We start from the raw sequence: 27,672 nt of genomic DNA on the forward strand, positions 1-27,672 counted from the left end.
TAGAATAGCAATTATCCAAGGTTTTTCCAGCCCTGGTTGCGCAATCGATATGCTGATACAATTTAGGGAGTCTTGTTTTCAGATTAGCCTTGTTAAAATCCCCAGCTACAATGAATGCAGCCACAGGATATACGTTACAGTCTCTGATGTCCCTCTGGAATGCTACCCTTGCTCGGATTTCATCAACCTTGTTGTCAAGAGACTGGACATTGGCGAGTAGAATGCTAGGGAGTGGCGCGCAATGTGCCCATAAGACCGCTTACCCTGCACAAGCCTGTGGCTAACTCTGCTGCTTCTGCTGCACTTTGACTTTCTGACGGTTATGTCCTCTTCACATCATTCACTGCTGCCTCAACTTGCTCAACCTGCTCGCTTTTTTGCGACTGCTTTCGGAAGATGTTCCGAATATCCATATTTGCTCTGTGCTATATGCTCATCCAATCACAGCAGGCATCACGTCACTCCAGGGACTTCTTGTAGTGTCTGCTACTGCCTAGCGCAGTATGTTGTATTATTTATTTTTGTCAGTAACGTGTAATACTGCATAGCGCAAGTGATGGAAACTCATCAGACGGAAATAAAAATGAGAATTTTTTGGGGTACGAGGAAAGGCTGAAGCCCTAGAAGCCCAGGCCTAATGACGTCACTGCTACTGACAGGATAACAGAAGCCATAGGGGGTCAAGATGGAGCACGGTCAATTGGCCTTTGCACACCTTTCTCGCTGCTGGCATTCTGGTCCCATCAGTATAGAGGAACTCACACTAATGCCCTGGACCAGAGCCAGCATTCTCCTAAATATTTCCCTCCAACATGTCAGGGTTCACAACTGTTTGCTTTATTATGTCCCTCACTGCAGATGGAAGAGGATCCCAACATTGTGAACCGCAACACCGAGCTGGATGACATCCTCAGACAAATATCAGAGCTGGACAAATGGAGAAACATCTTCAACTCCCGTGGGTAAGTTGGAGAAGTCAATTTCACCTTTCAAATGATTGTTTTCTTTGGGTCATTCCATAGGCCTGTGCAGTAATTATGAGAAGTCTGTGCTCTTTTATAGCCTTAACACATCTAGTGCATAAAGATATATTCAAGCAAGACCATGCACATTACTTTAAACTTATCAGATCATATTTATTTACAGGTTGGAATTACAAGATTGTATCATTAAAGTAAGTTGACTGTTTTCTTTTACATTAAATGACTTGAAAATGCCAAAATGAACTTTGGGTCATTCTTGAATCTGGATTTCATTCCCATAAAATGCCTTGGCATGGATTCATTGCTCACCAATGCAATGAATAGAATGTGATTTTGTTGAATACATTGAAATACATAAAACAGTTGAAAAATGTTTTAGATATACACTGAATGTACAAAACATTAAGAACACCTGCTCTTTTCATGGCAGACTTACCAGGTGACTACAGGTTAAAGCTAAGACCCCTTATTGATGTCAGTGTAGATAAAGGGGAAGACAGGTTAAATAGGGATTTTTAAGCCTTGAGACAGTTGAGACATGGATTGTGTATGTGTGCCGTTCAGAAGTTTTATGGGCAAGACAACATATTTAAGTGCCTTTGAACAGGGTATGGAAGTAGGTGCCAGGCACATTGGTTTGCATCAAGAACTTTAACACTGCTGTGTTTTTCACACTCAAGGCAGTTTCTCGTGTGTATCAAGAATGGTCCACCACCCGAAGGACATACAGCCAACTTGACACAACTGTGGGAAGCACTGGAGTCAATGTTGGCCAGCATCCCTGTGGAACGCTTTCGACACCTTGTAGAGTTCATGACCCAACGAATTGAGGCTGATCTGGGGGCAAAATGGGTGGAGTGTGCAACTCAATAAAAGGAAGGTGTTCTTAATGTTTTGTACACTCAGTAGCCTACTTATAAATATAAATCAATTTAAAAGAGGTTCTTAGTTTTATGACATTCTCTTTGTGAATCCATAACCATGTATTGTGACCACAAGCACTTGCACACCTGCATCTCCCATCTCACCTGCACTTCTTGCATAAGTCAGTTAGGCTAAAGCTTACATTTTCAGTGTGATAGCTGATCCTATGCAGATGCTCTTCTCAGATAACCGCATGTCACTCCTATCCAATCAGACAACGTGGTGCAGTGTGTGTGGAGGGGTGGGGTGGGGGAGGGCTTTTCGTCACTGAACCTGATCTGCCTCGGAAAGACCAGAAGCGGAGAGAGGAGAGAGAGAAGATAAAGAGAGAGAACTGGGTGGGGCATATACGTTTGCTGCTCACCCAGCAAGGCTTACTCTATCTCTCCCTCTGTCATCTATCTCTCTCTGTATCCTTCGCTCTCTGCCTCTCTTTCCCTATTTTAATTTCCCCTATATATCTCCCTGTGTACCACACCTCTTGGCGACTTCATGTGGAGAGTGTGTATAGTATAGGTATCGTCGTGCTGTAGTTAGGGTTAAGGGTGTCGAGGCCCCGTGGCGTGATGACAGACTACCAGGAGCTCCTACAGACCATCCGGGATCTGCAGCCCTCCAGACTTGGCTACATCGAGATCCTTCAAGAGGAGGTAAAGAGGAACCAGGATGTGAGTGATGACAAATACCTCCGGCAGTGTTGGGGCCAATTAGTTTCAGTTCAGAACGCAAATTGGCAATAAAGTCCATTCAGGATGTGAATTGACGGAATTTAAATTAAATTGACTCCAAACCTGACCTCCACTATCTCTGCGCTGGTCCCCTCCGGAGCCAGCATAACTTTTCCACAACATATTTGTCTCTATGTCTGTCCTTCTCTTTCTCTGCTTCCATTCCTTTCTCAGCATACCTTTTGGCAACTACATGTAGAGAGTGTGTATAGACTCCTAGAGAGTATGTGTATGGCCCCATCCAGTCACATGACAAAACAACGATATGCTATAGAACTGGGTCATTCAATGCCTTCAGAAAGTATTCACACCCCTAAATGTATTCCATATGTTGTGTTACAGCCTGAATTCAAAATGGATTAAATATTTCTTTACTCACCCATCAACACACAATAAACCATAACGACAAAGTGAAAACATGTTTAGACATTGTTGTGGTAATTTTCTGTATTACTAAATGAGGAGAGTTTACAAACAACACACAAGTCAGAGTTATATTTTAAAGTCCATCTTTAATAACATGAGCTTCACCATAGCCCTTTGACTCTCAGATCAATTCAGTGTCTATAAAATAATTATCTGAGAGTGCTTACAAAAGAATACTTGAGAGAGGAGTATCCCATAGCCAGATAGCATTAGCTATAAATTATCATTCAGTTTGGTCTCTTAGACGAGGTTCTACTTCTCGTTCTTGGTACTTCATAGTACCAAAACATTACCTCATCCAATGGCATATATCAATTGTCAATTCTAGATACTCCCATCTCAAATACACCCCCTCCTGGACAAGCTCACGGAGGGGAGGGGGCCTCTAGGTCATATACTAGGTCAAGATTCATGCAACATCAGAGGGGTAATACAATGGTTCCAGACACTGCCATACTCCTCCCCCCAATGGGAAAAGGAGGGAGTGACTGGAGTACAGACATGGTGGAGCCCTTCACATGGTTTAGGAATAGTTACAGACACATTAAAATATGAAGACAATGTTCAAACCTGACTTCTCCCTTTCTGTTATTCTGCATATTACCAGACATGTAAAATACAAGCCTGACCTCTCCCCTCTCTGGGCCCCAAGTGACTTTTCCCTAGAGAAGAAAGGAAAATGCAACTGCCAACAGTATAGTCCAAAAGAAGACATTCTAATGACAAGTATAAAGTAAATAAAACATCTTATTTATCTATGTTACCTAACTAATTCTGATTCAGCTACGACAACATGGACTCCAGTTGAGTGTCATGAGGCGCAGGTGTGTGATCATTGTTGATCATTGCGAGACAACCATTTGTCACGACTTCCGCCGAAGTTGGTCCCTCTCCTTGTTCGGGCGGCTTTCGGTGGTCGAAGTCGCCGACCTTCTAGCCATCGCTGATCCTCTTTTCATTTTCCTTTGGTTTTGTCCTGTCTTGTATCACACCTGGTTCCAACCCCATTCATTACATGCTGTGTATTTAACCCTCTGTTCCCCCTCATGTCCTTGTCGGTGATTGTTTGTTTGTAAGCATTGTGCAAGATATGTTCTGGTGTGCGACACGTTTTTCTACCCATTTGTATTATTTGTGTATTTTGGTTTTCTGAGTTTTTTAGCACTTATTACACTGCTCTGTTTTATACCAAGTTCGATCTCCTGCGCCTGACTTCCCTGCCACCAGCATGCACCCTTACACATTTACAGGTTTTGCCATAGATTTTCAAGTAGATTTAAGTTAAAACTTTAACTCGGCCACTCAGGAACATTCACTGTCTTCTTGGTAAGCAACTCCATTTTAGATTTGGCCTTGTGTTTTAGGTTATTGTCCTGCTGAAAGGTGAATTCATGTTCCAGTGTCTGGTAGAAAGCAGACTGAGCCAGGTTTTCTTCTAGGATTTTTCCTGTGCTGAGCTCCACTCCATTTCTTTTTTTATCCTGAAAAACTATCCCGTCCTTAACGATTACAAGCATAACATATGGAGAGTGGTACTCAGTAATGGTTTGTATTGCATTTGCCCCAAATATGAAAAGGTGATTGCCTTGCCAAATATTTAGCAGTATTACTTTAGTGCCTTGTAGCAAAAATAATGCATGTTTTGGAATGCTGTACAGTCTTCCTTCTGTTCACTCTGTCAATTAGGTTAGTGTTGTGTAGTAAAACTCCAATGTTGTTGATCCAGCCTCAGTTTTCCATCACAGCCATCAAACTCTAACTGTTTTAAAGACACCTTTGGCTTCATTGTGAAATTCCTGAGCGGTTTCCTTCCTCTCCGGCAACTAAGGTAGGAAAGACGCCTGTATCTTTGTAGTGACTGGGTGTATTGATACACCATCCAAAGTGTAATTCATAACTTCACCATGCTCAAAGGGATATTCAATGTCTGCTTTTTTAAAATTTTACCCATCTAGCAATAGGTGCCCTTCTTTGCGAGGCATTGGAAAACCTCCCTGGTCTTTGTGGTTGAATCTGTGTTTGAAATTCACTGCTCGACAGAGGAGCCTTTATAGATAATTGTATGTGCGGGGTACATGAGGGGTAATTGAGGTAGTCATTCAAGAATCATGTTAAACACTATTTTTGCACATAGAATGAGTCCATGCAAATTATTATGTGACTTGTTAAGCACATTTTTATTCTTAAATTTATTTAGGCTTGCCATAACAAAGGGGTTGAATACCTATTGACTAAAGGCACTTCAGCTTTTCAATATATATATTTTTTAAACATCTCAAAAAACATAATTCCACATTCACATTATGGAGTATTGTATGTAGGCCAGTGAACAAATCTAAATGTCATCTCTTTTAAATTCAGGCTGTAACACAACACAATGTGGAAAAAGTAAAGGGTTGTGAATACTTTCTGAAGGCACTGTATATGTGCCACAGTGTCGAAACTGAATGGAAAACAAAACAGCCATGAGGGCAACTGTGTTGACAGCTGAGAGATGGAGACAGAGAGACACATAGCGGCAGAGAGTTTAACCATATGTTTACCATCATCTCATTCATGTAACCTTATCATATTGCAGGTTCTTGTTGATTGGATTATTGTCAAGATTCAATTCAAGGATTGTTATAGAGCAGCAAACTAGACTGCTGAAAATGTACCCTTTGAAAGGTATTTTCCCAGAGATCGCAGTCACGGTAAAGGCTGTGCATGTCAGCTCAATTGTTATTTACCTTTAAAAGTCTGTTACAGGGTGCTGCGGATTGACACCTAGCCTGAACCTCTTTTAAAGAATGTGGGGCTTTCTCAAAGAAGAGGAATTGTGTGTTGTTGGAATATGTGGGACATTGTGAACGATAAGGTGGGATCTTTCTGAAGGTCTCTGTCACGTCTCTCTGCAGAGGCCTCTGGAGAGGATTAAGCTTGAGGAGGAAAGCGAGGATGGCACAGGCAGGCCACCGTCCACAGCACAGCCGCCTTGTGGAAACACCAACCTATCGACAGTGCCCTACTCTATCCCCCGGGCCCTGACTGTCTCTCCTAGCCTAGGAGGGCTCCCTATCACACCCGAGTTAGCTGGGGTGAGTCTGCACTAGCAACATGAGCTGGTCACTTGACACCTGCTGCTTCCAATTGCTGTGTTTGTGTGTTTCACTGTGTGTGAGTGTGTATGTGTGCGTGCCAGAGACAAAAGAGCAGCAATACAGATACCTTATTTATTCATGGTCTTCTTAAGCAATGGATTGAGTTAGCAAGTGTGGTCATCTGAAAACAAGTTAACAAGGTCTTTTACTACAGCCAAATTATCTGGAAACTGTTTTTGGGTAGTTGTTTTCTGTACAGTCTCTGTTGACATCTGTCAAAACTAGGACTGTGGAGGTCATTACATTTTGTCAGCTGGTGATTGTCAAGCAAATAACTTCCGGTCTCACGGTAATTAACCATGAATTAACATAAACACATTTAGCATCTCCTGGTTTCCACGTATAGCTTACAAGCCACTGATGCAGACCTTTGGAACATCTACATTCCAAAAAGTAGTAATAAATCCGTGTAATAGACTACACCATCACAATAAACCCATTATTTATTTTAGACAGGGCTAAAGAAACACTATGATATGAAGAAAATGTAGTGTATTTCAGAAGAACAGAACAGCATACTCCGAGTTGTCCTTATGTTAGGGCCTAATATGGCTTTGGCATGTGGCTGTGGGCTACACTAGTTCAATTAGCAAAAAATATTTGATTAGAATTTTGTGGCATTATTTTATAGTATGAATAATACAATTAAACATAGCTGAATAAAACAGAAATAATATTTTCTCCAAACGATTTCCGAGGGAGTGTACACGTGGCTATTCGGTGTTGAGCAGTTAACAAAGACACACGTCCTCATATATGCTTAATTTAGAGTTATTTATGCAACTTTAGTTGCGATACAAACGTTGGGCTATGTGTTTTGATTTTTAATACATTCATGTCTGCATGATGCGATTCTAATGATGATTTGAAAAAAAGCAGCATGAAAGGCATAAGCTCTGCTCCTTGTGCAGGCTGCACACACTTCATCAGTTTCATCAGTTTCTCATTCACAATTTGACAAGCACTTGATAATATTCTCACCAGGCCTCAAATCTACCGGCGCATCAACCTTGTGTGTCATCGAAAAAAATGCTCATGCCTTTTACAGCCAAAGTGGCCATTGTGCCCTTGGGCTGAATATAATCATTTTAATTCCCTTCTCCCAGCAGCCTGCTCCGAAGCACCTCTCACTCACAAGGCGCTCTCAGATATTTAAATTCTTATTAGCCAATAACGGTCACTTGATGGGGTTGTTCCCACAGCCATCTCACCTCCAAAGTAGGCTACAAGTGAAGACAATCAGGGACGCAACTCTGAGCGTCCCTCTTATCGAATTCCAACGCGCATATTGAAGATGTTAGAAGCATTGTCCACATTTACATCACTAGACTACTATACCTTATAATACAAAAGTTGACCTATTCTATTGCTTAACTTGTCCTTCTGCGCAAAAAATAAATATTCCAAACATACTCTGGGACAGTCGTGGGATGCGATAGATCACAAATTAATACAACCACTCGCCTCAAAAACACCTTTCAAAGCAATGAGGCTGATGCAACAGATCAGAACATTTAGCTTAAAATGTTGATAAAACTGTTAGTCTATTTTTTCTTATTATAAACACAGTAATGCACACACGGCAGTAGGCTATAAGTGGAAACGTACCAAAATGCAAAAAAAATTGTTTTCAAAAGTGACTGCAAATGCTTTATTATAAAGGTGCATTTTTATGGTGAAAATTATCTTCCCCAAACTTTAAACTGCTACGCTACCTACGTATGCCAGTTAAGCTGTTATTTGGCCACATTAGTTTGATACAAACCTTATCAAATCATACAGGCCTATGAGCTAGGCTACATGAGGTGTGACTATGATTGGAAAAGTCGCAACAAAAGGCATGCACTGTTTCTTGCTTTACTGCACAAGCTGGGAATCATTCGCAAGTGATAACACATAATTCACAAGTGATAGTCTAATATTGTCACCGATCAGACTATAGCCTACTAAATAATATGCTGTATGTGTGATATTAGTTTTCAATGGACCATTATCATGCACGTGTCTCGGAACAGGGGCAAGGGGAAAAAAGTATTCAGACTCCTTGACTTTTTCCACATTTTGTTACATTACAGCCTTTTTTTTGTTTTTGTTCCGTCATCAATACCCCATAACTACAAAGCAAAACAGGTTTTTAGAAATTTTTGCAAATGTATATATTTTTTTTTTAAGTATTCAGACCCTTTACTCAGTACTTTATTGAAGCACTATTGGCAGCAATTACAGCCTTCTTGGGTATGACACTACAAGCTTGACACACCTGTATTTGGGGAGTTTCTCCCATTCTTCTCTGCAGATACTATCTAGCTCCGTCAGGTTGGATGGGGAGCGTAGCTGCACAGCTATTTTCAGGTCTCTCAAGAGACGTTAGATCGGGTTCAAGTCCGGCTGGGCCACTCAAGGACATTCAGAGAATTGTCCCGAAGCCACTCCTGCGTTGTCTTGGCTGTGTGCTTATGGTGAACCTTCGCCTCAGTCTGAGGTCCTGAGCACTCTGGAGCAGGTTTTCATCAAGGATCTCTCTGTACTTTTCTCCGTTCATCTTTCCCTCCATCCTGACTAGTCTCCCAGTCACTGCTGCTGAAAAACATCCCCACAGCATGATGCTACCACCCCCATGCTTCACCGTAGGGATGGTGCCAGGTTTCCTCCAGACCGGATACATGGCATTCAGGCCAAAGAGTTCAATCTTGGTTTCATCAGACCAGAGAATCTAGTTTCTCATTGGTCTGAGTCCTTTAGGTGACTTTTGGCAAACTCCAAGCGGGCCTTTTACTGAGGAGTGGCTTCCGTCTGGTCACTATTGGCAGAAGTGCTGCAGAGATGGTTGTCCTTCTGGAAGGTTCTCCCATCTCCACAGAGGAACTATGGAGCTCTACCAGAGTGTCTATAAAGTTTTTTTAGGCTACTAATGACCATCAGCAGCATCAGAGCTTGGAGAAGCCTAGTTACCGTGACTAAACAGTCATGTGGAATTTGACTGTGGTCATGACTCGTGACAGCCAGTGTGGTGGTAATACGATCACCATAACAGCCCTAGTCTAAACGAATGTGAATCTTGCATGGACGGACAGGGACCAGAAAAAGGCCGGGCATTTCTAATAGGCCCATTTTTTTTGTCCTTAAAGCCACCACATTGGCCTATTTTCTTCCTTGACACTAACACATTATTTGCCAAATACTGATACTTTTGCACAAAAACCCCAGTTGAGACAGGCCCACTGGGCGAAAGATGGACCAGCCCATCTGACATTTGCCAAAACTGTCCTTTGCCTTTAGCCTCTCTAAATAAGTAGACAATTACCTAGAGTTGAATTACAGAGGTAGAGTTTAGTTTAGAAATATATAAAATAGACGTCAAGCTCTGGTAGAGGATACGTTTTTTTTGTCTTTCAGAACCTCAGGAAGATTTTGTTCGGCAATACTTTTTACGTCTTCAACTATGAGTGGAAGAAGTCCTTCTTCAAATTCAGGGAGCCCTACTCCAACCTATCCTATGCCCTGGAGGCCGAAAGAGTGAGTAAACAAACAGTGTGTGTGTGTCTCAATCTCCCCTTCTTCCTGAAGTGTGCACTCATTCAATATGAAGCGAACAAGTGCACACTTCAGAAGAAAGGACCGATTTATTGGGATTACAACCAGTGTTAAGGAGGGGAACTTTGAAACAGGGTGGAGAGACTTTGGTCAAGAGTAGCAGTGTGGACTTTTGATCATTGAAGGATAATTGACTTGAATAGACTAGTAAAACTTGCCCCTACAGAACCAAATCGTTTTTTAAAAACCCTATATGCTAATTATATATGTTTTTATAGTCATCATAGTGAAAATACTTGCATTTAATGAACTCAGGTTGATGGTGTCAACAGTTGATGCTGTTCTTAGGAAGCTCTGTCTTCCCCCAATGAATTCAATATCAACTGCGGTGTTTTCAGGTCCCCATAGACTTTACACTGGGCCAGTTTCTGCATGCCTAGCCAGTTATTGTTGATATGGTACACACTGCCCTTCCCATCAAAACAAATGATTTAAAGAGTATTGAAGGCATTAAAAGGGATAGTTCACTTTTTTAAAGTTAAGCAAATGTTTTGCATACCTCGGGTTTGGTTGCATCCAAACCATTTGAAATCCAATAGTTGATTTATCAACCTGCGCCATAAATGCTAGCCAGGAGATTCTGGAGGCTTCTAACCAGCTAACAAATTTAGAAAAGGTATGAATGAAATGGCAGCACTGTATGTTGTTTACTATCATTCTAACCATGTAGAATTGTTACCTTTTTTTACATATACCCAGAAGAATCAAATGCGGTTATTTAAAGAATTACAACAGCCGTAGGCAGCATTGTAGATGGTTTCATAAGGGCCTCATTAAGGTGATGAAACTAATCACAACGGCACGCCCTGTATTTTTGCCCAATCTGAGTCTAATTTAAGAGATAGTTATACCTGTTAAATAAATGCGATGATGACACAGTTGTTATCCCAGTCAGAGGATCGACAGTTGATATTCCTACAAGCTGAAAAGATCAGACGTTATATAACAGTTGCAATCGGAGACCGGGGTCGTATCTGTAGTTCTGAAATAATGCCGCCCCCCTCCTTGTGATGCCTCAGTCCTAAGACCCATACTGCTACACGTACATGTCTTCATTAATCAAATGTAGCCCTACCCCTATCTCTTAACTGTAGTAGAATTAGGTTCCACAAACTCATTGGGTAATGGGGTATGTAACTTCTGCCCAATTTCAGTGAGTCGGATGTCGAGACCCTCTAGACTAGAGGTTAGTCCAAACCAATCAACTGAGATAGACTGCTAAGCTGTTTTCTGGGTGTGAAATCATCAATCAGTTACACCATTAGCCAGTTGCTGTTAGACTTAATTATAGACCAGTGTCACCATTATCTTAGGATGTGTCAAGGTGTCTGGTCTCACATAATAAGGTTATTTAATGTTTAGTGTTAAATGTGACTTAATGTTAAACGGCTGCCTGTACAAGATTAGGAACGAGAATTAAACCATGACTCGGAAGGTAAAATTAGCGATAATGTAAAGGATCTTCCTCAAACAGGGAACTCGTTGTAGGAAAAGTTCCTAAAGTCATAATCCATTTATTTTTCCTTAAGGCCAAACTCAAGGCATTTTGTTCAACAGTAGTTTTAATGAAACAGCATATTTTTTTCTTTAGGGAGGATCCCGTGCCATTCAAATGGTGGTCCAAGCGAACATTATCAAATACTTGCTCTTCACCCGCCAGACCAACTCAGACTGTTGCAGACTGCAAAGGTGAGAAAATGGCTCAAATTTGACCGAATCAAGTCAAATGAAACCCATTCGAACGTCACCCAACTAGAAACAGTCAAATTCATTTTCACACTATGCCTGCTCCTTGGACATGGATGGGTCGGAGGCCATAGTCTTAGCCCTGCGTCTCAATAGTCATTTTTACCGTAGCATGCACTTGTTCTCTTCTCTTAAAAGGAAAGGACTGATAAAAGAAATATGGATGAAACTTGTCTTACACCAGTACAATGCATTTACAGTTGGTCGGAAGTCGGAAGTTGACATACTCTTTAGCCAAATACATTTAAACTCAGTTTCACAATTCCTGACAATTAATCCCAGTAAACAAAACAAAAAAATATATATATTTTAAAAAATCGCTGTTTTAGGTCAGTTAGGATCACCACTTTATTTTAAGAATGTGAAATGTCAGAATAACAGTAGCGAGAATGATTTATTACAGCTTTTATTAATTTCATCACATTCCCAGTGGGTCAGAAGTTTACATATACTCAATTAGTATTTGGTAGCAGTGCCTTTTAAATTGTTTAACTGGGTCAAATGTTTCGGTAGCCTTCCACAAGCTTCCCACAATAAGTTGGGTGAATATTGGCCCATTCCTCTTGACAGAGCTGGTGTAACTGACTCAGGTTGTTACGCTCGTTTAAATATGAATTAGACCAAGGAGCAGCGTGGTAGGCAAACATCTTACTTTTATTAAAAATTAACACAAAAAAACCCAAGAAAAAACAAACAAAGTTCTGCAGGCTATATACAGAAACTAACAAGATCAAGATCCCACAAACTAAGATGGAAAACAGGCTGCCTAAGTATGATCCCCAATCAAAGACAACGATAGACAGCTGCCTCTGACTGGGAACCATACCCGGCCAACAAAGAAATAGAACACATAGATTGCCCACCCAAGTCACACCCTGACCTAACCAAACATAGAGAATTAAAAGGATCTCTAAGGTCAGGGCGTGACACAGGTTTGTAGGCCTCCTTGCTCACACACGGTTTTTCAGTTCTGCCAACTTTGGAAGTATGCTTGGGGCCATTGTCCATTTGGAAGACCCATTTGCGACCAAGCTTTAACTTCCTGACTGATGTCTTGAGATGTTGCTTCAATATATCCACATAATTTTCTTATCACATGATGCCATCTATTTTGTGAAGTGCACCAGTCCCTCCTGCAGCAAAGCACCCCCACAACATGATGCTGCCACACCCGTGCTTCACGGTTGGGATGTGGTTCTTCGGCTTGCAAGCCTCCCCCTTTTTCTTCCAAACATAACGATGGTCATTATGGCCAAACAGTTCTATTTTTGTTTCATCAGACCAAAGGACATTTCTCCAAAAAGTACGATCTTTGTCCCCATGTGTAGTTGCAAACTGTAGTCTGGCTTTTTTTATGGTGTTTTTTGGAGCAGTGGCTTCTTCCTTGCTGAGTGGTCTTTCAGGTTATGTCGATATAGGACTTGTTTTACTGTGGATATAGATAATTTTGTACCTGTTTCCTCCAGCATCTTCACCAGGTCCTTTGCTGTTGTTCTGGGATTGATTTGCACTTTTCGCACCAAAGTACGTTGAGCTCTAGGAGACAGAACGCGTCTCCTTCCTGAGTAGTATGACGGCTGCGTGGTCCCATGGTGTTTATACTTGCGTACTATTGTTTGTACAGATGAATGTGATACCTTCAGGCATTAGGCTCCCAAGGATGAACCAGACTTGTGGAGGTCTACAATTTTTTTCTGAGGTCTTGGCTGATTTCTTTTGATTTTCCCATGATGTCAAGCAAAGAGGCACTGAGTTTGAAGGCAGGTCTTGAAATACATCCACAGGTACACCTCCAATTGATTCAAATGATGTCAATTAGCCTATCAGAAGCTTCTAAAGCCATGACATCATTTTATCGAATTTTCCATGATGTTTAATTAAAGGCACAGTCATCTTAGTGTATGTAAACCTCTGACCCACTGGAACTGTGATACAGTGAATAAGATAAATAATCTGTCTGTAAACAATTGTTGGAAAAATTACTTGTGTCATGCACAAAGTTGATGTCCTAACCGACTTGCCAAAACTATAGTTTGTTAACTCTTGGAACTACCCATCCCGGATCCGGGAGAATTGTCATCAACTACACATAATTAGCATAGCGCACCGGTCCAAAAAAAATTATAGAAAATATTCATATTCATGAAATCACAAGTGACATATAGTGAAACACAACTTAGCCTTTTGTTAATCACCCTGTCATCTCAAATTTTGAAATGATGCTTTACAGCCAGAGCAAGACAAGCGTTTGTGCAAGTTTATCGATAGCCTAGCATAGCATTATGTCCAGCTAGCAGCAGGAAGCTTGGCCACGAAAATCAGAAAAGCAATCAAATTAACTGTTTACCTTTGATGAGCTTCGGATGTTTTCACCCACGAGACTCCCAGTTAGACAGCAAATGTTCCTTTTGTTCCATAAAGATTATTTTTATACCCAAAACACCTCCGTTTGTTGGTCACGTTATGTTCAGAAATCCACTGGAAATAGCGGTCACGACAACGCAGAAAGAAATTCCAAATTATATCCATAATATCGACAGAAACATGGCAAACGTTTTTTATTATCAATCCTCAAGGTGTTTTTCAAATATCTATTGGATAATATATCAACCGGGACAATTGGCTTTTCAGTAGGAGCGAGAGGAAAAATTACTATCTCTGTCTTTTATGCAAGAATCACTCTGAGAGCCCTCAGCTGGCCACTTACGCAATGTAGTCGTTTACGCTCATTCTTCAACATAAAAGCGTGAAACTACGTCAAAATGCTGTAGACACCTTAGGGAATACGTAGAAAATGGAATTTGGTTGATATCCCTTTCAATGGCCTATAGGGGTGCATAGGAACACAACAGTTTCAAAATAAGAGACACTTCCTGATTGGATTTTCCTCAATATCAGTTCTGTTATACTCACAGACAATATTTTGACAGTTTTGGAAACTTTAGAGTGTTTTCTATCCTAAGCTGTCTATTATATGCATATTCTAGCATCTGGTCCTGAGAAATAGGCGGTTTACTTTGGGAACGTTATTTTTCCAAAAACAAAAATAGTGCCCCCTAGTTTCAAGAGGTTTTAACAAGAAATTTGTGGATTGGTTGAAAAACGAGTTTTAATGACTCCAACCTAAGTGTGTGTAAACTTCCGACTTCAACTGTAAATGTGTGAGGAGGAGTGAACGAGTGTACACTTGGGTAGAAAGGACAGACCATTAAGACAAAGGGGGAAAAAGTGAAGAGACTGTTGACTGTGCTCTCTCCCTCCGTCTCTGCTCCTGCCCAGTCTGAGTGAGGTGGGTGAGAAGGAGCAGGAGAGGGCCCTGGCCGTCGCTCTGACTGACATTCTGTGGGCAGCTGGTGAGGAAAGGAGCGCCACCATCTCCTTAGTGACATCAGACTACTGTTTCACCCCCCACCTGGACTACAAACTGGACAACTTCACTGAGAGAGTATGGCCTCCATCATAAGTTGCATGCCAGGGCATGATCCACAAAGAGTAGGAGTGCTGATGATAAGATCAGGTCCTCCCTCTTATTCATCATGATTTAAATGGCAACACTGATCCTAAATTGATTCTACTCCGAGACACTTTATGAATAGGGGTCCAGACCTGAAATAGCCTGTGGTCATAATAAACACACTCATTGGGGAATGGGGTATGTAACTTCTTTGTCTAATTTCAGTGAGTCGAATGTCGAGACCCTCTAGACTAGATTCTAGCCCAAACCAATCAACTGAGATAGACTGCTAAACTGTTTTCTGGCTGTGAAGACCTTTATTCATGTATCATGAAGTTCTAGTTTTCACCATCACTAAACCTTCTGCTGGACAATAGTTGGAAAATGTCTCTCGTGTGTAGTGACATCCATCCTGTGTACTGATAATTTGTTTTTCACTCTTTATTTCCAGCTACAGCTTTTTAGTTTCAACAAGAAAGAGGATGTCAAGAAATTTGTCCATGAGCACATCCAGTGTGTGAGTAAACAAGTAATTTTTAGCTAATATGTGGGTAACATTTCCTACTACTGGCTGCCCAGGTTCCAGAGTTTCTGGGCCAATACAAAAATGACCTGTTTTGGATGGTGTCATGTTTCTTTTCCCCCCCTCCTGCCTGCAGTTTGAAGATGAGGGGAGTCATGGAGTCATCTTGTTTCTCTACAGCTTAATCTTTTCAAGGACTATCACCAGGTATACAACCACCAGTCCAATACACCGGAGTTCCGTCAATTGAAAGCAATTGATGGATTAGGAGAGACTGCAATCCACGCTTTGGATTTGTTTACCTAGCCACTGTTTTTTAAATTTATTTTTTTATTTAAAAAAATTTAACCTTTATTTAACTAGGCAAGTCAGTTAAGAACAAATTCTTATTTTCAATGACAGCCTAGGAACAGTGGGTTAACTGCCTTGTTCAGGGGCAGAACAACAGATTTTTACTTTGTCAGCTTGGGGATTCGATCTTGCAACATTTCGGTTACTGGTCTAACCACTAGGCTACCTGCCTCCCCACTGTTACCAACCACCAGTGCTTGACTTGGAATGAAATATGTGCTGGTACTCATTATTTAGATGCAGGAGCTCCACAATAATGTTGTGCTAATATTTTATGAAATGTGCAGGAGCTCAAGCAGTAAAACATTTGAGGTGCCGGTACTCAGTACCGGTGAGCTCCTGCCCAAGTCAAGCACTGCCAACCACTGACTATAGCATTTTCTAACCAAAACCCATTGGAATGTACCCAATATTGGCAAGTTAAACAATTCAAACCCAAAGAGTGGATTACACTCTTGGCTCTATTCTAACAAACCTAACGCGATGGTAAATCTTAGTGCTGGTGGTAGCGTTATAGGTTCGGGGGTGTATCAGATTATTATTATCTATTTTCACAACCTGAATTATGGGTGCATTAGCTGGCAGTGGCACGAAAGTGCTTGGTTTTGATGGGGGGAAAAGTTGTAGGTGTGTCGAGGCTTGGCCCCTCACTGACTAATCAGAACATACTCCATGGCTAAATATGTGGTTGCTTCAAGTTGTCTTTCATGTATTTCTTTTTTTTTAAAATTTAACTAGGCAAGTATTGCGGTGTCATCGACTACAATTCGAAATAACAAAATGTAGGCCTATCCCATATTTGCTAAATATTTTGAACATGTTTGCAGTCCACATTGTTCTAAATAATTGCATGGCTTCATGATGGAAATATGCTGTTAAACATAGCATTCCCACTCAGGGGCAAAAGTCTGAGGGGGGAAAAAGTATGTGATGATGGCTGGGCGGGTGGAAATTGGAGAATTTAGCATTTTTCAAACACCTGAAACCACTTTTTCCTGAAATCTAGAGCCATAATTATTATGCTTAATTATATGTTAAAAAAAATCTGTATATTTCTCTACATATCTAAGCATACCTCTTGAGCTGCCTGGTTTTTCTAAATAAACTAAATATGGTTCTCCGCATCTCTGCTAATGTCTGGGTAAAAGATTGAAAGGACATTTAGTACATTTAGTAATTGCTTGCTTTTCTAAAGTGTACTAACCTTGCCAACCTTGCCAGGAAACAAAGACGTTTGGCCCCGACAGAGATGGTCGCCCAGCTTCAGGTCATTAGAAAACTATGCAGTTATTTGTTTTTTTAATGTATTATTTCATGTATTATTTCTTACATTGTTAGCCCAGGAAATCTCAAGTGTTATTACATACATCCAGGAAGAACTTTTGGATATAAAAGCGATGACAACTTACCAACATTACGACCAGGAATACGTCTTTCCCGAAGCGGATCCTTTGTTCGGACCTCCACCCTGGACATGCAATCTTATCTCAGAGGTCGACCCAAAACAACGCGGTCACCGCAGGAGAGGCAGACGGAGCGGCCTACTGGTCAGACTCAGAAGGCGAGCACACCATCCACCGCTCCCGAGCATATTTCCCGCCAATGTCCAATCTCTAGATAACAAGGTCGACGACATTAGGGCATGAGTTGCCTTCCAGAGAGACATCAGAGATTGCAACATTCTCTGTTTCACAGAAACTTGGCTCACTTGGGATATGTTGTCAGTCAGTACAGCCACCCTGTTTCTTCATGCATCACGCTGACAGGAAACAAACATCTCTCTGGTAAGAAGGAGGGCGGGGGTGTATGCCTTATGATTAACGACTCATGGTGTAATCACAACAACCTTGTTGGCCCTGAAAGAACTTCACTGGACTCTACGTAAACTGGAAACCATACATCCTGAGGCTGCGTTTATTGTAGCCGGGGATTTTAACAAAGCTAACCTGAGAACGAGACTTCCTAAATTCTATCAGCATATCGAATGCGCGACACAGGCTGCTAGCATTCTGGATAATTGCTACTCTAACTTCCGCAATGCATACAAAGCCCTCCCCCGCCCTGCCTTCGGCAAATCGGACCATGACTCCATTTTGTTGCTCCCAGATTATAGACAGAAAATAAAATAGGAAACGCTCAGGTCTGTCCAACTATGGTCTGACCAATCGATTCCACGCTTCAGGATTGCTTCGATCACATGGACTGGGATATGTTCCGGACAGCCTCAGACAACAGCATTGATGTATACGCTGACTCGGTGAGCGAGTTTATTAGCAAGTCCATTGGAGATGTCGTACCCACTGTGACTATTAAAACATTTTATAACCAGGAACCGTGGATTGCTGGCAGCATGCGAGCAAAACTGAAAGCGCGAACCACCGCTCTTAATCATGGCAAGGCGACCGGAAATCTGACCTAATACAAACAATGCAGCTATTCCCTCTACAAGGCAATAAAACAAGCAAAGCATCACTTTAGAGACGAAGTAGAGTCACAATTCAACGGCTCAAACACGAGACGTATGTGGCAGGGTCTACAGTCAATCACGGATTACAAAAAGAAAGCCAGCCCAGTCGCGGACATCGATTAAACAACTTCTTTGATCGCTTTGAGGACAATTCAGTGCCACTGACACGGCCTGCTACCAACGCCTGTGGGCTCTCCTTCTCTGTAGCCAACATGAGTAAAACATTTAAACGTGTTAACCCTCGCAAGGCTGCCGGCCCAGACAGCATCCCTAGCCGCGTCCTCAGATCATGCGCAGACCAGCTGGCAGGTGTGTTTACGGACATATTCAATCAATCCCTATCCCAGTCTGCTGTCCACACATGCATCAAGATGGCCACCATTGTTCCTGTTGTCAAGAAAGCTAAGGTAACTGAACTAAACGACTATCGCCCCGTAGCACTCACTTCTGTCATCATTAAGTGCTTTGAGAGACTAGTCAAGGAGCATATCACCTCCACCCTACCTGATACTCTAGACCCACTCCAATTAACTTATCACCCCAATAGGTCCACTGACGATGCAATCGCCATCACACTGCACACTGCCCTATCCCATCTGGACAAGAGGAATACCTATGTAAGAATGCTGTTCATTGACCAGAGCTCAGCATTTAATACCATAGTACACTCCAAACTCGTCATTAAGCTCGAGACCCTAGGTCTCCATCCCGCCCTGTGCAACTGAGTCCTGGACTTTCTGACGAGCCGCCCCCAGGTGGTGAAGGTAGGAAACAACATCTCCACCCCTCTGATCCTCAACACTGGGGCCTCACAAGGGTGCGATCTCAGCACTCTCCTGTACTCCCTGTTCACCCATGACTGCGTGGCCATGCACTCTTCAAACTCAATCATCAAGTTTGTAGACGACACTACAGTGGTAGGCTTGATTACCAACAACGACGAGTCAGCCTACAGGGAGGAGATGAGGGCCCTCGGAGTGTGGTGTCAGGAAAATAACCTCTCACTCAACATCAACAAAACAAAGGAGATGATTGTGGACTTCAGGAAACAGCAGAGGGAGAACCCCCCCATCCACATCGACGGGACAGCAGTGGAGAAGGTGGAAAGTTTTAAGTTCCTCGACATACACATCACGGACAAACTGAAATGGTTCACCCACACAGACAGTGTGGTGAAGAAGGCGCAACAGCAATTTGGCTTGTCACATAAAACACTCACAAACTTTTACAGATGCACAATTGAGAGCATCCTGTTGGGCTGTATCACCGCCTGGCACGGCAACTGCACCGCCCTCAACCGCAAAGCTTTCCAGAGGATAGTGCGGTCTGCACAGCTCATCACCGGGGGCAAACTACCTGCCCTCCAGGACACCTACAGCACCTGATGTCACAGGAAGGCCAAAAAGATCATCAAGGATAACAACCACCTGAGCCACTGCCTGTTCACCCCGCTACCATCCAGAAGGCGATGTCAGTACAGGTGCATCAAAGCTGCGACCGAGAGACTGAAAAACAGCTTCTATCTCAAGGCCATCAGACTGTTAAACAGCCATCACTAACATAGAGAGGCTGCTGTCAGCATACAGACTCAAATCTCTGGCCACTTTAATAAATGGACTTAATAAAGGTATCACTAGCCACCTTAAATAATGCCACTTTAATAATGTTTACATAACCTACATTACTCATCTCATATGTATATACTGTTCTACACCATCTACTGCATCTTGCCTATGCCACACGGCCATCACTCACCCATATATTTATATGTACATATTCTCATTCACCCCTTTAGATTTGTGTGTATTAGGTAGTTGTTGTGAATTTGTTAGATTACTTGTTAGATAGTACTGCATTGTTGGAACTAGAAGCACAAGCATTTCGCTACACTAGCATTAACATCTGCTAACCATGTGTATGTGACCAATAAAATGTTATTTGATTTAAGATAGAGTAGCTAGTCTGTCTAACTAACTTGATTGATAGCCTGAAATATCTTCTTGGAGGCTGGGAGAATGCTAGGTGGCTAGTCGTATTAGAGAGAAACAACAAATGTAGTGTGTGTCTGTGTCTATATATATATATATATATATATATACATATATATATATACACATATACATACACACATATACATATATATATATATATATATATATATATATATATATATATATATATATATATATATATACACACATACATATATATATATATATATATATATACACAGACATACATATACATATATATATACATAAATACAGACATACATACACGACCGATCAAACGTTTTAGAACACGTACTCATTTCAGGGTTTTTCTTTATTTTTACTATTTTCTAGATTGTAGAATAATAGTGAAGACGTCAAAACTATGAAATAACACATATGGAATCATGTAGTAACCCATTTTTTTTTTACAAATCAAATATGTTATCTTTGAGATTCTTCAAAGAGCCTCCCTTTGTCTATATGACAGCTTTGCACACTCTTGGCATTCTCTCAACCAGCTTCATGAGGTAGTTACCTGGAATGCATTTCAATTAACAGGTGTGCCTTCTTAAAAGTTAATTTGTGGAATTTCTTTCCTTCTTAATGCGTTTGAGCCAATCAGTGTCAGTGTTGTGACAAGGTAGGGGGGTATACAGAAGATATTTGGTAACAGACCAAGTCTATGTTATGGCAAGAACAGAACAAATAAGCAAAGAGAAACGACAGCCCATCATTATTTTAGGACATGAAGGTCAGTCAATACGGAACATTTCAAGAACTTTGAAAGTTTCTTCAAATGCAGCAGCAAAAACCATCAAGTGCTATGATGAAACTGGCTCCCATGAGTCCCTGGCGGCGTAGTGTGTTGCTGATGGTAGGCTTTGTTACTTTGGTCCCAGCTCTCTGCAGGTCATTCACTAGGTCCCCCCGTGTGGTTCTGGGATTTTTGCTCACCGTTCTTGTGATCATTTTGACCCCACGGGGTGAGATCTTGCGTGGAGCCCCAGATCGAGGGAGATTATCAGTGGTCTTGTATGTCTTCCATTTCCTAATAATTGCTCCCACAGTTGATTTCTTCATACCAAGCTGCTTACCTATTGCAGATTCAGTCTTCCCAGCCTGGTGCAGGTCTACAATTTTGTTCCTGGTGTCCTTTGACAGCTCTTTGGTCTTGGCCATAGTGAAGTTTGGAGTGTGACTGTTTGAGGTTGTGGACAGGTGTCTTTTATACTGATAGCAAGTTCAAACAGGTGCCATTAATACAGGTAATGAGTGGAGGACAGATGAGCCTCTTAAAGAAGAAGTTACAGGTCTGTGAGAGCCAGAAATCTTGCCTGTTTGTAGGTGACCAAATACTTATTTTCCACCATAATTTGCAAATAAATTAATTAAAAATCCTACAATGTGATTTTCTGGATTTTTTTTCTCTCATTTTGTCTGTCATAGTTGAAGTGTACCCATGATGAAAATTACAGGCCTCTCTCATCTTTTTAAGTGGGAGAACTTGCACAATTGGTGGCTGACTGAATACTTTTTTGCCCCACTGTATTTAGAATTCAAGGTTGTGATGACTCTGAATTTGCCTGAACCGTCTCAGTGCTTCTCCTTCCAATAGGGCGCTTCCCTTTAATTCCCAATTAAATAGCCAGCATCAACTGTGCAAAAAGTGGGGTTGCGATGGAGACGCTAATGAGAATGTGTTCAACTGTCACTTCCAAAGCTTCTTTACTCCGTTTGTTTTGTTATATTTAAAGTGTGCTTTGTAGCCTTGTCTCAAGTTTAAACAGGATCGGATCCACTCATTGTTTCCTTTGGACTACACATCTCAGTTGTTCTCCGCTGGTTCTTCATGGCCTTTCTCCTCTGTTGGCGGATAGGATTGTCTGATTGACCACAACTTTTTTGCATACGGTATTTCATTTGTTTTAGTGTGATGTATACCGTGATAATTTATGCGGTCAGTTGTAGTTGAAAACGTATTAAGATTTGATACGCTTTATGCTTGTGTGGTAAAATAGTTGATATTTTGATTGTATGATTGAGACTAGGTTTACGCTACACTTTCATGAACGGACAAACATTGCGTGACTAAGGTCACTTGAGTTCCCCGAACTCCTTTACCGGGCTGGACTCTTTTAGGCCCAAGGTACAGGACTTTTCTGGAGGAACCAGAGCTCATTATTTGTTATATTATTGTGTGATCATTTATGTTAATACAGCCCATGCAAAATAATACAATTGTTTGGAAGTTATTTCCAATGTTTTAAGGGTTTGTGAAAAGTGTATGTCCATCCTGACTTTCTACATAAGTCCTTTGTATTGGTGTAGACTTGTCGGACCAGACGAGACTCATTCCCTTCTAAACCAAAAGGAGAAATCAACATTTTCTCTGGTAGGCACAACCTACCTGGCACCCCATATAAACAATAAACTCAAGTCAAAACCGTTACAAGGCACACTTAACCAGCATGGTTACCACAGCATTCTGCAGCGACATGCCAGCCCATCTGGTTTGGGCTTAGTGGGACTATAATCTGTTTTTCAACAGGACAATGACCTAACACACCTCCAGGCTGTGTAACGGCTATTTTACCAAGGAGGAGAGTGATGGACTGCTGCATCAGATGACCTGACCTCCACAATCCCCCGTCCTCAACCCAAATGAGATAGTTTGGGATGAGTCGGACTGCAGAGTGAAGGAAAAGCAAGTGCTCAGCATATGTGGGAACTCCTTCAAGACTGTTGGAAAAGCATTCCAGGTGAAGCTGGTTGAAAAAAATGCCAAGAGTGTGCAAAGCTGTTATCAAGGCAAAGGGTAGCTATTTAAAGAATCTCAAATATAAAATATATTTTGATTTGTTTAACACTTTTTTTTGGTTAGTACATTATTCCATGTGTGTGTTATTTAATTATTTTGAAGTCGTCACTATTATTCCACAATGTAGAAAATAGTAAAAATAAACTCTTGAATGAGTAGGTGTTCTAAAGCTTTTGTGTGTGTGTGTGTGTGTGTGTGTATTTTAACAGGACAAACCTGAGGGGGCACGTGCTCCTGTGCCCCTTTTAGGCATGTTGCCTCTGTTTGCACTGATATAGGCCTACTGTAAAATGCATTATGTCTGAGCCATGGACATGCCCAACTTCAATTAGCAAGATTAAATTCACTATTAATAAGACCTAAAAAGACAATCATTCACTAATAAATTATTAGTAGGCTATGTCTAAATATAGTTACATGCCCCGTGGGCATATAATATTAAGACAACTTAGTCTATGGCGGGTTTTACGCACATCCATACTTTTCACAGGAGCTGGAAAAATATCCAATGTAAAGATAAAGGGGTAATGTACACACCATTATACTGCTCCCAAATAAATATACAGTATGGCTATAGCCTACCATCGGAATTGATATGGCTAGTATGACTTTTCCACATGAAAGGTAAACAAACAGGCAAATATAGCCTACAAGTGGATGCAGCACCACAGCGATCGGAATTTCCAAGATTTGACAGTTACTGTAGGTCCAGAAAGTGGAAGATGCATTTGTTTTTACAAAATGATAAATGACCGACAATAAGCAGTCTATAAATAACTTGATGTTCCTGAACAGGCTTCTTATAGTGCAGTCACTGACACCTTTCATGCAATGGGTGTCACACATAATGACTCCAAACTTTTCACAGAAGCTGGACAAAAATGAATGTCCAATATAAATAAAAAAGGTAAATGCAAACTGTTTTGCTGCTCGTGATATTTTAATAAAATATTGGTGAGGTACATAAGGCTACTGTGTGCGCCTCCTCTGGCAAAATCAATGCCTTAACCTTATTGCGTTACCACTAACACCAGCTTTTGGTCGACCTTAAATATCCCTAGTTGTGCTGACTGAAATTGGCATATTGGCGCACATTTTTAAGGTCACACCTCAAATATTTCCAAGTTTCTTCTTAAGTATAGAGTTAAGAATATATATTTTTTTCTTAAGGTTTTGTGAATCTGGGCCCTGATGTTACGGTTAAATTGCCGAGCCTGGTGTAAGGGTTGAAAAATGTTAGTGTGCCAGTTTTTACATGACGAAATTGCAAACTAACGTGCGTTTGACACTTGCGACTCCTTAGCGACAGCCACAATGCACCAACCATTTCATGATAGGTGCATTGTGGTTTGTGAATCATTCAGGAAATGTAAAGACAGTTAATACAGTATGTATGTTCTATGTAAGAAAATACTTTGTGGTGTTACACACCATCCTGACAACAATATCATTGAATAATCTGGACATTTTCTATTCATCTCATTTTTGGAGAGAAAAGATTAACTCACTAACTAAATCAAGGCATCTTTTTTGGAAGGTTGAGGGAGGATCTTGACTGTACCACCTCCCACTTGCTTCATTTGAGCCTTGGCAACTTTGTGTGTCGTCAGGTAAGCGTGAAGAGTGTTTCTTTGTGGGCCATACTCTTGCTTGTGGGCTTCATGCACAAACACCTTGCTTGATCAACAGTTGCTATAGCAGCAACGCCTTGCTTTACCAACAGTTGATAGCAGCAGGCAGCACAGCAGTTTAAAAGAGCCTGCTTTATGCCCTCCCTCAAGATAGACCTCCTGGCATAAATGTGTTATTGTGCAAAAACAGATTCCATTATATCATTATATACAGTAAATAGCTATTGCTTTGTATTGGAATATGGCTTAGCCATCACACAAGCATCATGCATCTGCTGTGTCTCTATGTATTCACCAGGCACTAATGAATCTTCTGCTAACTGGCCGAGCCAGTCCCAATGTATTCAATGGAACTCTGCAGTGTGGTGACGACGGCAGCCCTCTGGAGAAGCCGCTTCACGGGGTCCTGGCTCGCAGTGCCGTAGGCTACCTGCACTGGAGCCGCGAGCTGCTGGAACGTACAAAGCTGCCCATGGTACAGTAACAGTGCCTTCCTGTCTTTTTGTAACTGCTGCTAATCTCAGCACCCAGAACCGAATCTCGTGCGCACTCGCCAGCTAATTATTCATTTTGTCATGAGACAATAACCTGCTGCTGACCCTGCATCTACTGCATCTACAGCTCTACAGTCTATCTGTTCGTCTGTCTGCCTGCCTGTCAATCTTTGATCTATTGATCAGCATCACTCTTCCAAAGTTATCATGGTGGTCCCACAGGCACTAAACTCTCCATACTTTCGCAGCCCATCCTTTGATCTTTCATTAGTCATTTAAGGGCTGAGGCTGAGCTACTAGAAATGACTCCTTGATCAGTGTTTCTCTATCCATGGCCCGGCACCGGTCCTTAGGATGTTGCTAATCGGAACCCCAGATGCTTAGTTAACACTGATTTTGTCAGTTATACAGTGTTCATTTTGATCTGCAGTCCTCCAAAGAGGCAGGATCATAGCTTGCTGGTCCCTTGTATCAAAAAAGGATGAGATGCACTGCTCTGGGCCGATATCCATAAAGCGTCGCAAAGCAGGAGTGCTGATCGAGGGTCAAGTTAGCCTTTTAGACCAAGTCTCCCCAATTTTAACAAAGCTTAAGACTACATGGACATGGGGGACCTGATCCTAGATTAGCACTCCTACTCTGAGACGCTTTGTAAATATTGGGTCCAGGTGTAGATCTCATCTGTGCCCTATGGCGCCCTCTAGGTTGGAAGCATGCTGAAAACACCAAAGTTGCCCATTTGGGTGTGCAGTATCAATGGCACCTACAGCGTCCTCTTCAGTCCCAACCGCTCCCTGCTCTCTGACTGGAAGATGGAGCACCTGTTCCACATGTACTTCTACAATGGCCAGCCATCGCAACAAAGCACAGCCCTGCTGACCATTGGTAGGATGGACTACATGCACCTGTATCTCTGACTATCATTTGATATATTCACATACATTTACCCCTCAGTCTCAATATTGAGTATAATATAATGTATCATGTGAATTTTATTGTATCTTAATTGATTGGTCTAATTGATTACACTTTTGCTTATCAAAGCTAAATGATGGCTTGATTGTCATCTCACAAGTAACAATGGGCATAGGGCCCAGAATTATTCCCTGCTTACACTTATTCAACCCTCTCAGATCTACACAAGTGCCTAGAGGTTAGGGGCTAGGGGTTGATTTGGGATTCAGCACTCATGTCTTTACTGTTAATTAACACCTCTCTTGTTCCAGACACTCACTCCCACCACTGGGAGGTAGGGATCAAGGACACCCAGGGAGACCCAGAGAAGAGGTTTCCCTCTGTAGAGATGGCCGTTAGGACCAAATGGGAGGGAGCTGCCATCGACTGGAACGGAACCATGCCTTTTTTCTGACCAGGGAGGATACTTGATGATCGTAATGTTCTGGATTCCTAATCATTTTTGTTACGCATCCGTTTGTCTGGTTTGAAGGCGCCCTTATGCTACCAACCACAAAAAGTGTGTTTGCAACTTTTACAGCTTAGGCCAGGATTCAATCCCATCATGCTTTGCGGAAATGCACAATTTAATGGCTATATTCCTGCGTTCACAGTAAACACTGCATATACAGTATGTCAGCTCAATCGGAAACGACCTTTAAATGGAGCATTATCGATAAAACGCGATCGGATCCCGGTCAAAGAAAGATAAGAGGTCAATGTAAAGAATTTCTTACTGTGTAATATTTGTCAGGCATTCTATTGTACTTTTTTATAAGATGTTCTGTAAAATAGGCCTATACTTTAATGTTGTTGAGCCATCATAGGATACCCACGTTATTCAAAAAACAATACCTGCAGAATTACATTTATTGACAGTTTGAGAAGCTGTTTAATTGAGTGAGTATATTTACATGTCTTTTCAATACAGCATAACTATTTCTAGTATTTGTGGCGCAGCCTACATTTGTCAGTTTTGGCTGTATTTTCTTGGTGTCATCGTTAGCCTAATATTTTGATAAGAAAACTTGGGTTAGTAGGCTTATTTGAAAATTGTGATTTTAAAAAATATATATATGCCTATTATAGCCCCAAACCTTTTCCAGGCATATATGAAACTTGGTTTTGCGGTCATTGTAATCTATAGGGATTTTACAGTGCCTTCGGAAAGTATTCAAACCCCTTGACCTTTTCCATAATTTGTTACGTTACAGGCTTACCCTAAAATTGAGTGTTTTTTTCCTCATCTACACACAATACCCCATAATGACAAAGAAAAAAATGTTTTATTTTTTTATTTTTGCAAATAAAAATAAAATAAAGAACTGAAATATACATTTACATAAGTATTCAGACCCTTTACTCAGTACTTTGTTGAAGCACCTTTGGCTGCGATTACAACCTTGAGGCTTCTTGGGTATGGCACTACAAGCTTGGCACACCTG

General features: G+C 41.4%; 1 protein-coding gene across 1 annotated transcript; it reads left to right on the forward strand.

The window, feature by feature from the left end:
* Positions 1-840: 840 nt before the first annotated feature.
* On the forward strand, positions 841-26,642 carry LOC139386322 (MINDY family member 4B). Its single transcript, XM_071131845.1, has 12 exons — positions 841-962; positions 1,147-1,174; positions 5,959-6,138; positions 9,598-9,717; positions 11,387-11,484; positions 14,821-14,986; positions 15,447-15,512; positions 15,655-15,725; positions 24,686-24,758; positions 25,078-25,254; positions 25,978-26,158; positions 26,500-26,642. The coding sequence occupies exons 1-12, from the start codon at positions 859-861 to the stop codon at positions 26,640-26,642; spliced, it is 1,407 nt and encodes a 468-aa protein (XP_070987946.1). The 5' UTR covers positions 841-858.
* The last annotated feature ends 1,030 nt before the right edge of the window (positions 26,643-27,672 follow it).

The sequence above is a fragment of the Oncorhynchus clarkii genome, chromosome 27 (assembly GCF_045791955.1).
Source record: "Oncorhynchus clarkii lewisi isolate Uvic-CL-2024 chromosome 27, UVic_Ocla_1.0, whole genome shotgun sequence".
Classification (NCBI taxonomy): domain Eukaryota; kingdom Metazoa; phylum Chordata; class Actinopteri; order Salmoniformes; family Salmonidae; genus Oncorhynchus; species Oncorhynchus clarkii.

Excerpts from the sequence above, each read along its gene's own strand:
- LOC139386322 (XM_071131845.1), top strand. The coding sequence starts at position 859 with ATGGAAGAGGATCCCAACATTGTGAACCGCAACACCGAGCTGGATGAC. Across the intron at positions 963-1,146 it reads AACATCTTCAACTCCCGTGG|GTTGGAATTACAAGATTGTA; the intron begins GTAAGTTGGAGA and ends ATTTATTTACAG. Across the intron at positions 15,513-15,654 it reads TCCATGAGCACATCCAGTGT|TTTGAAGATGAGGGGAGTCA; the intron begins GTGAGTAAACAA and ends TCCTGCCTGCAG.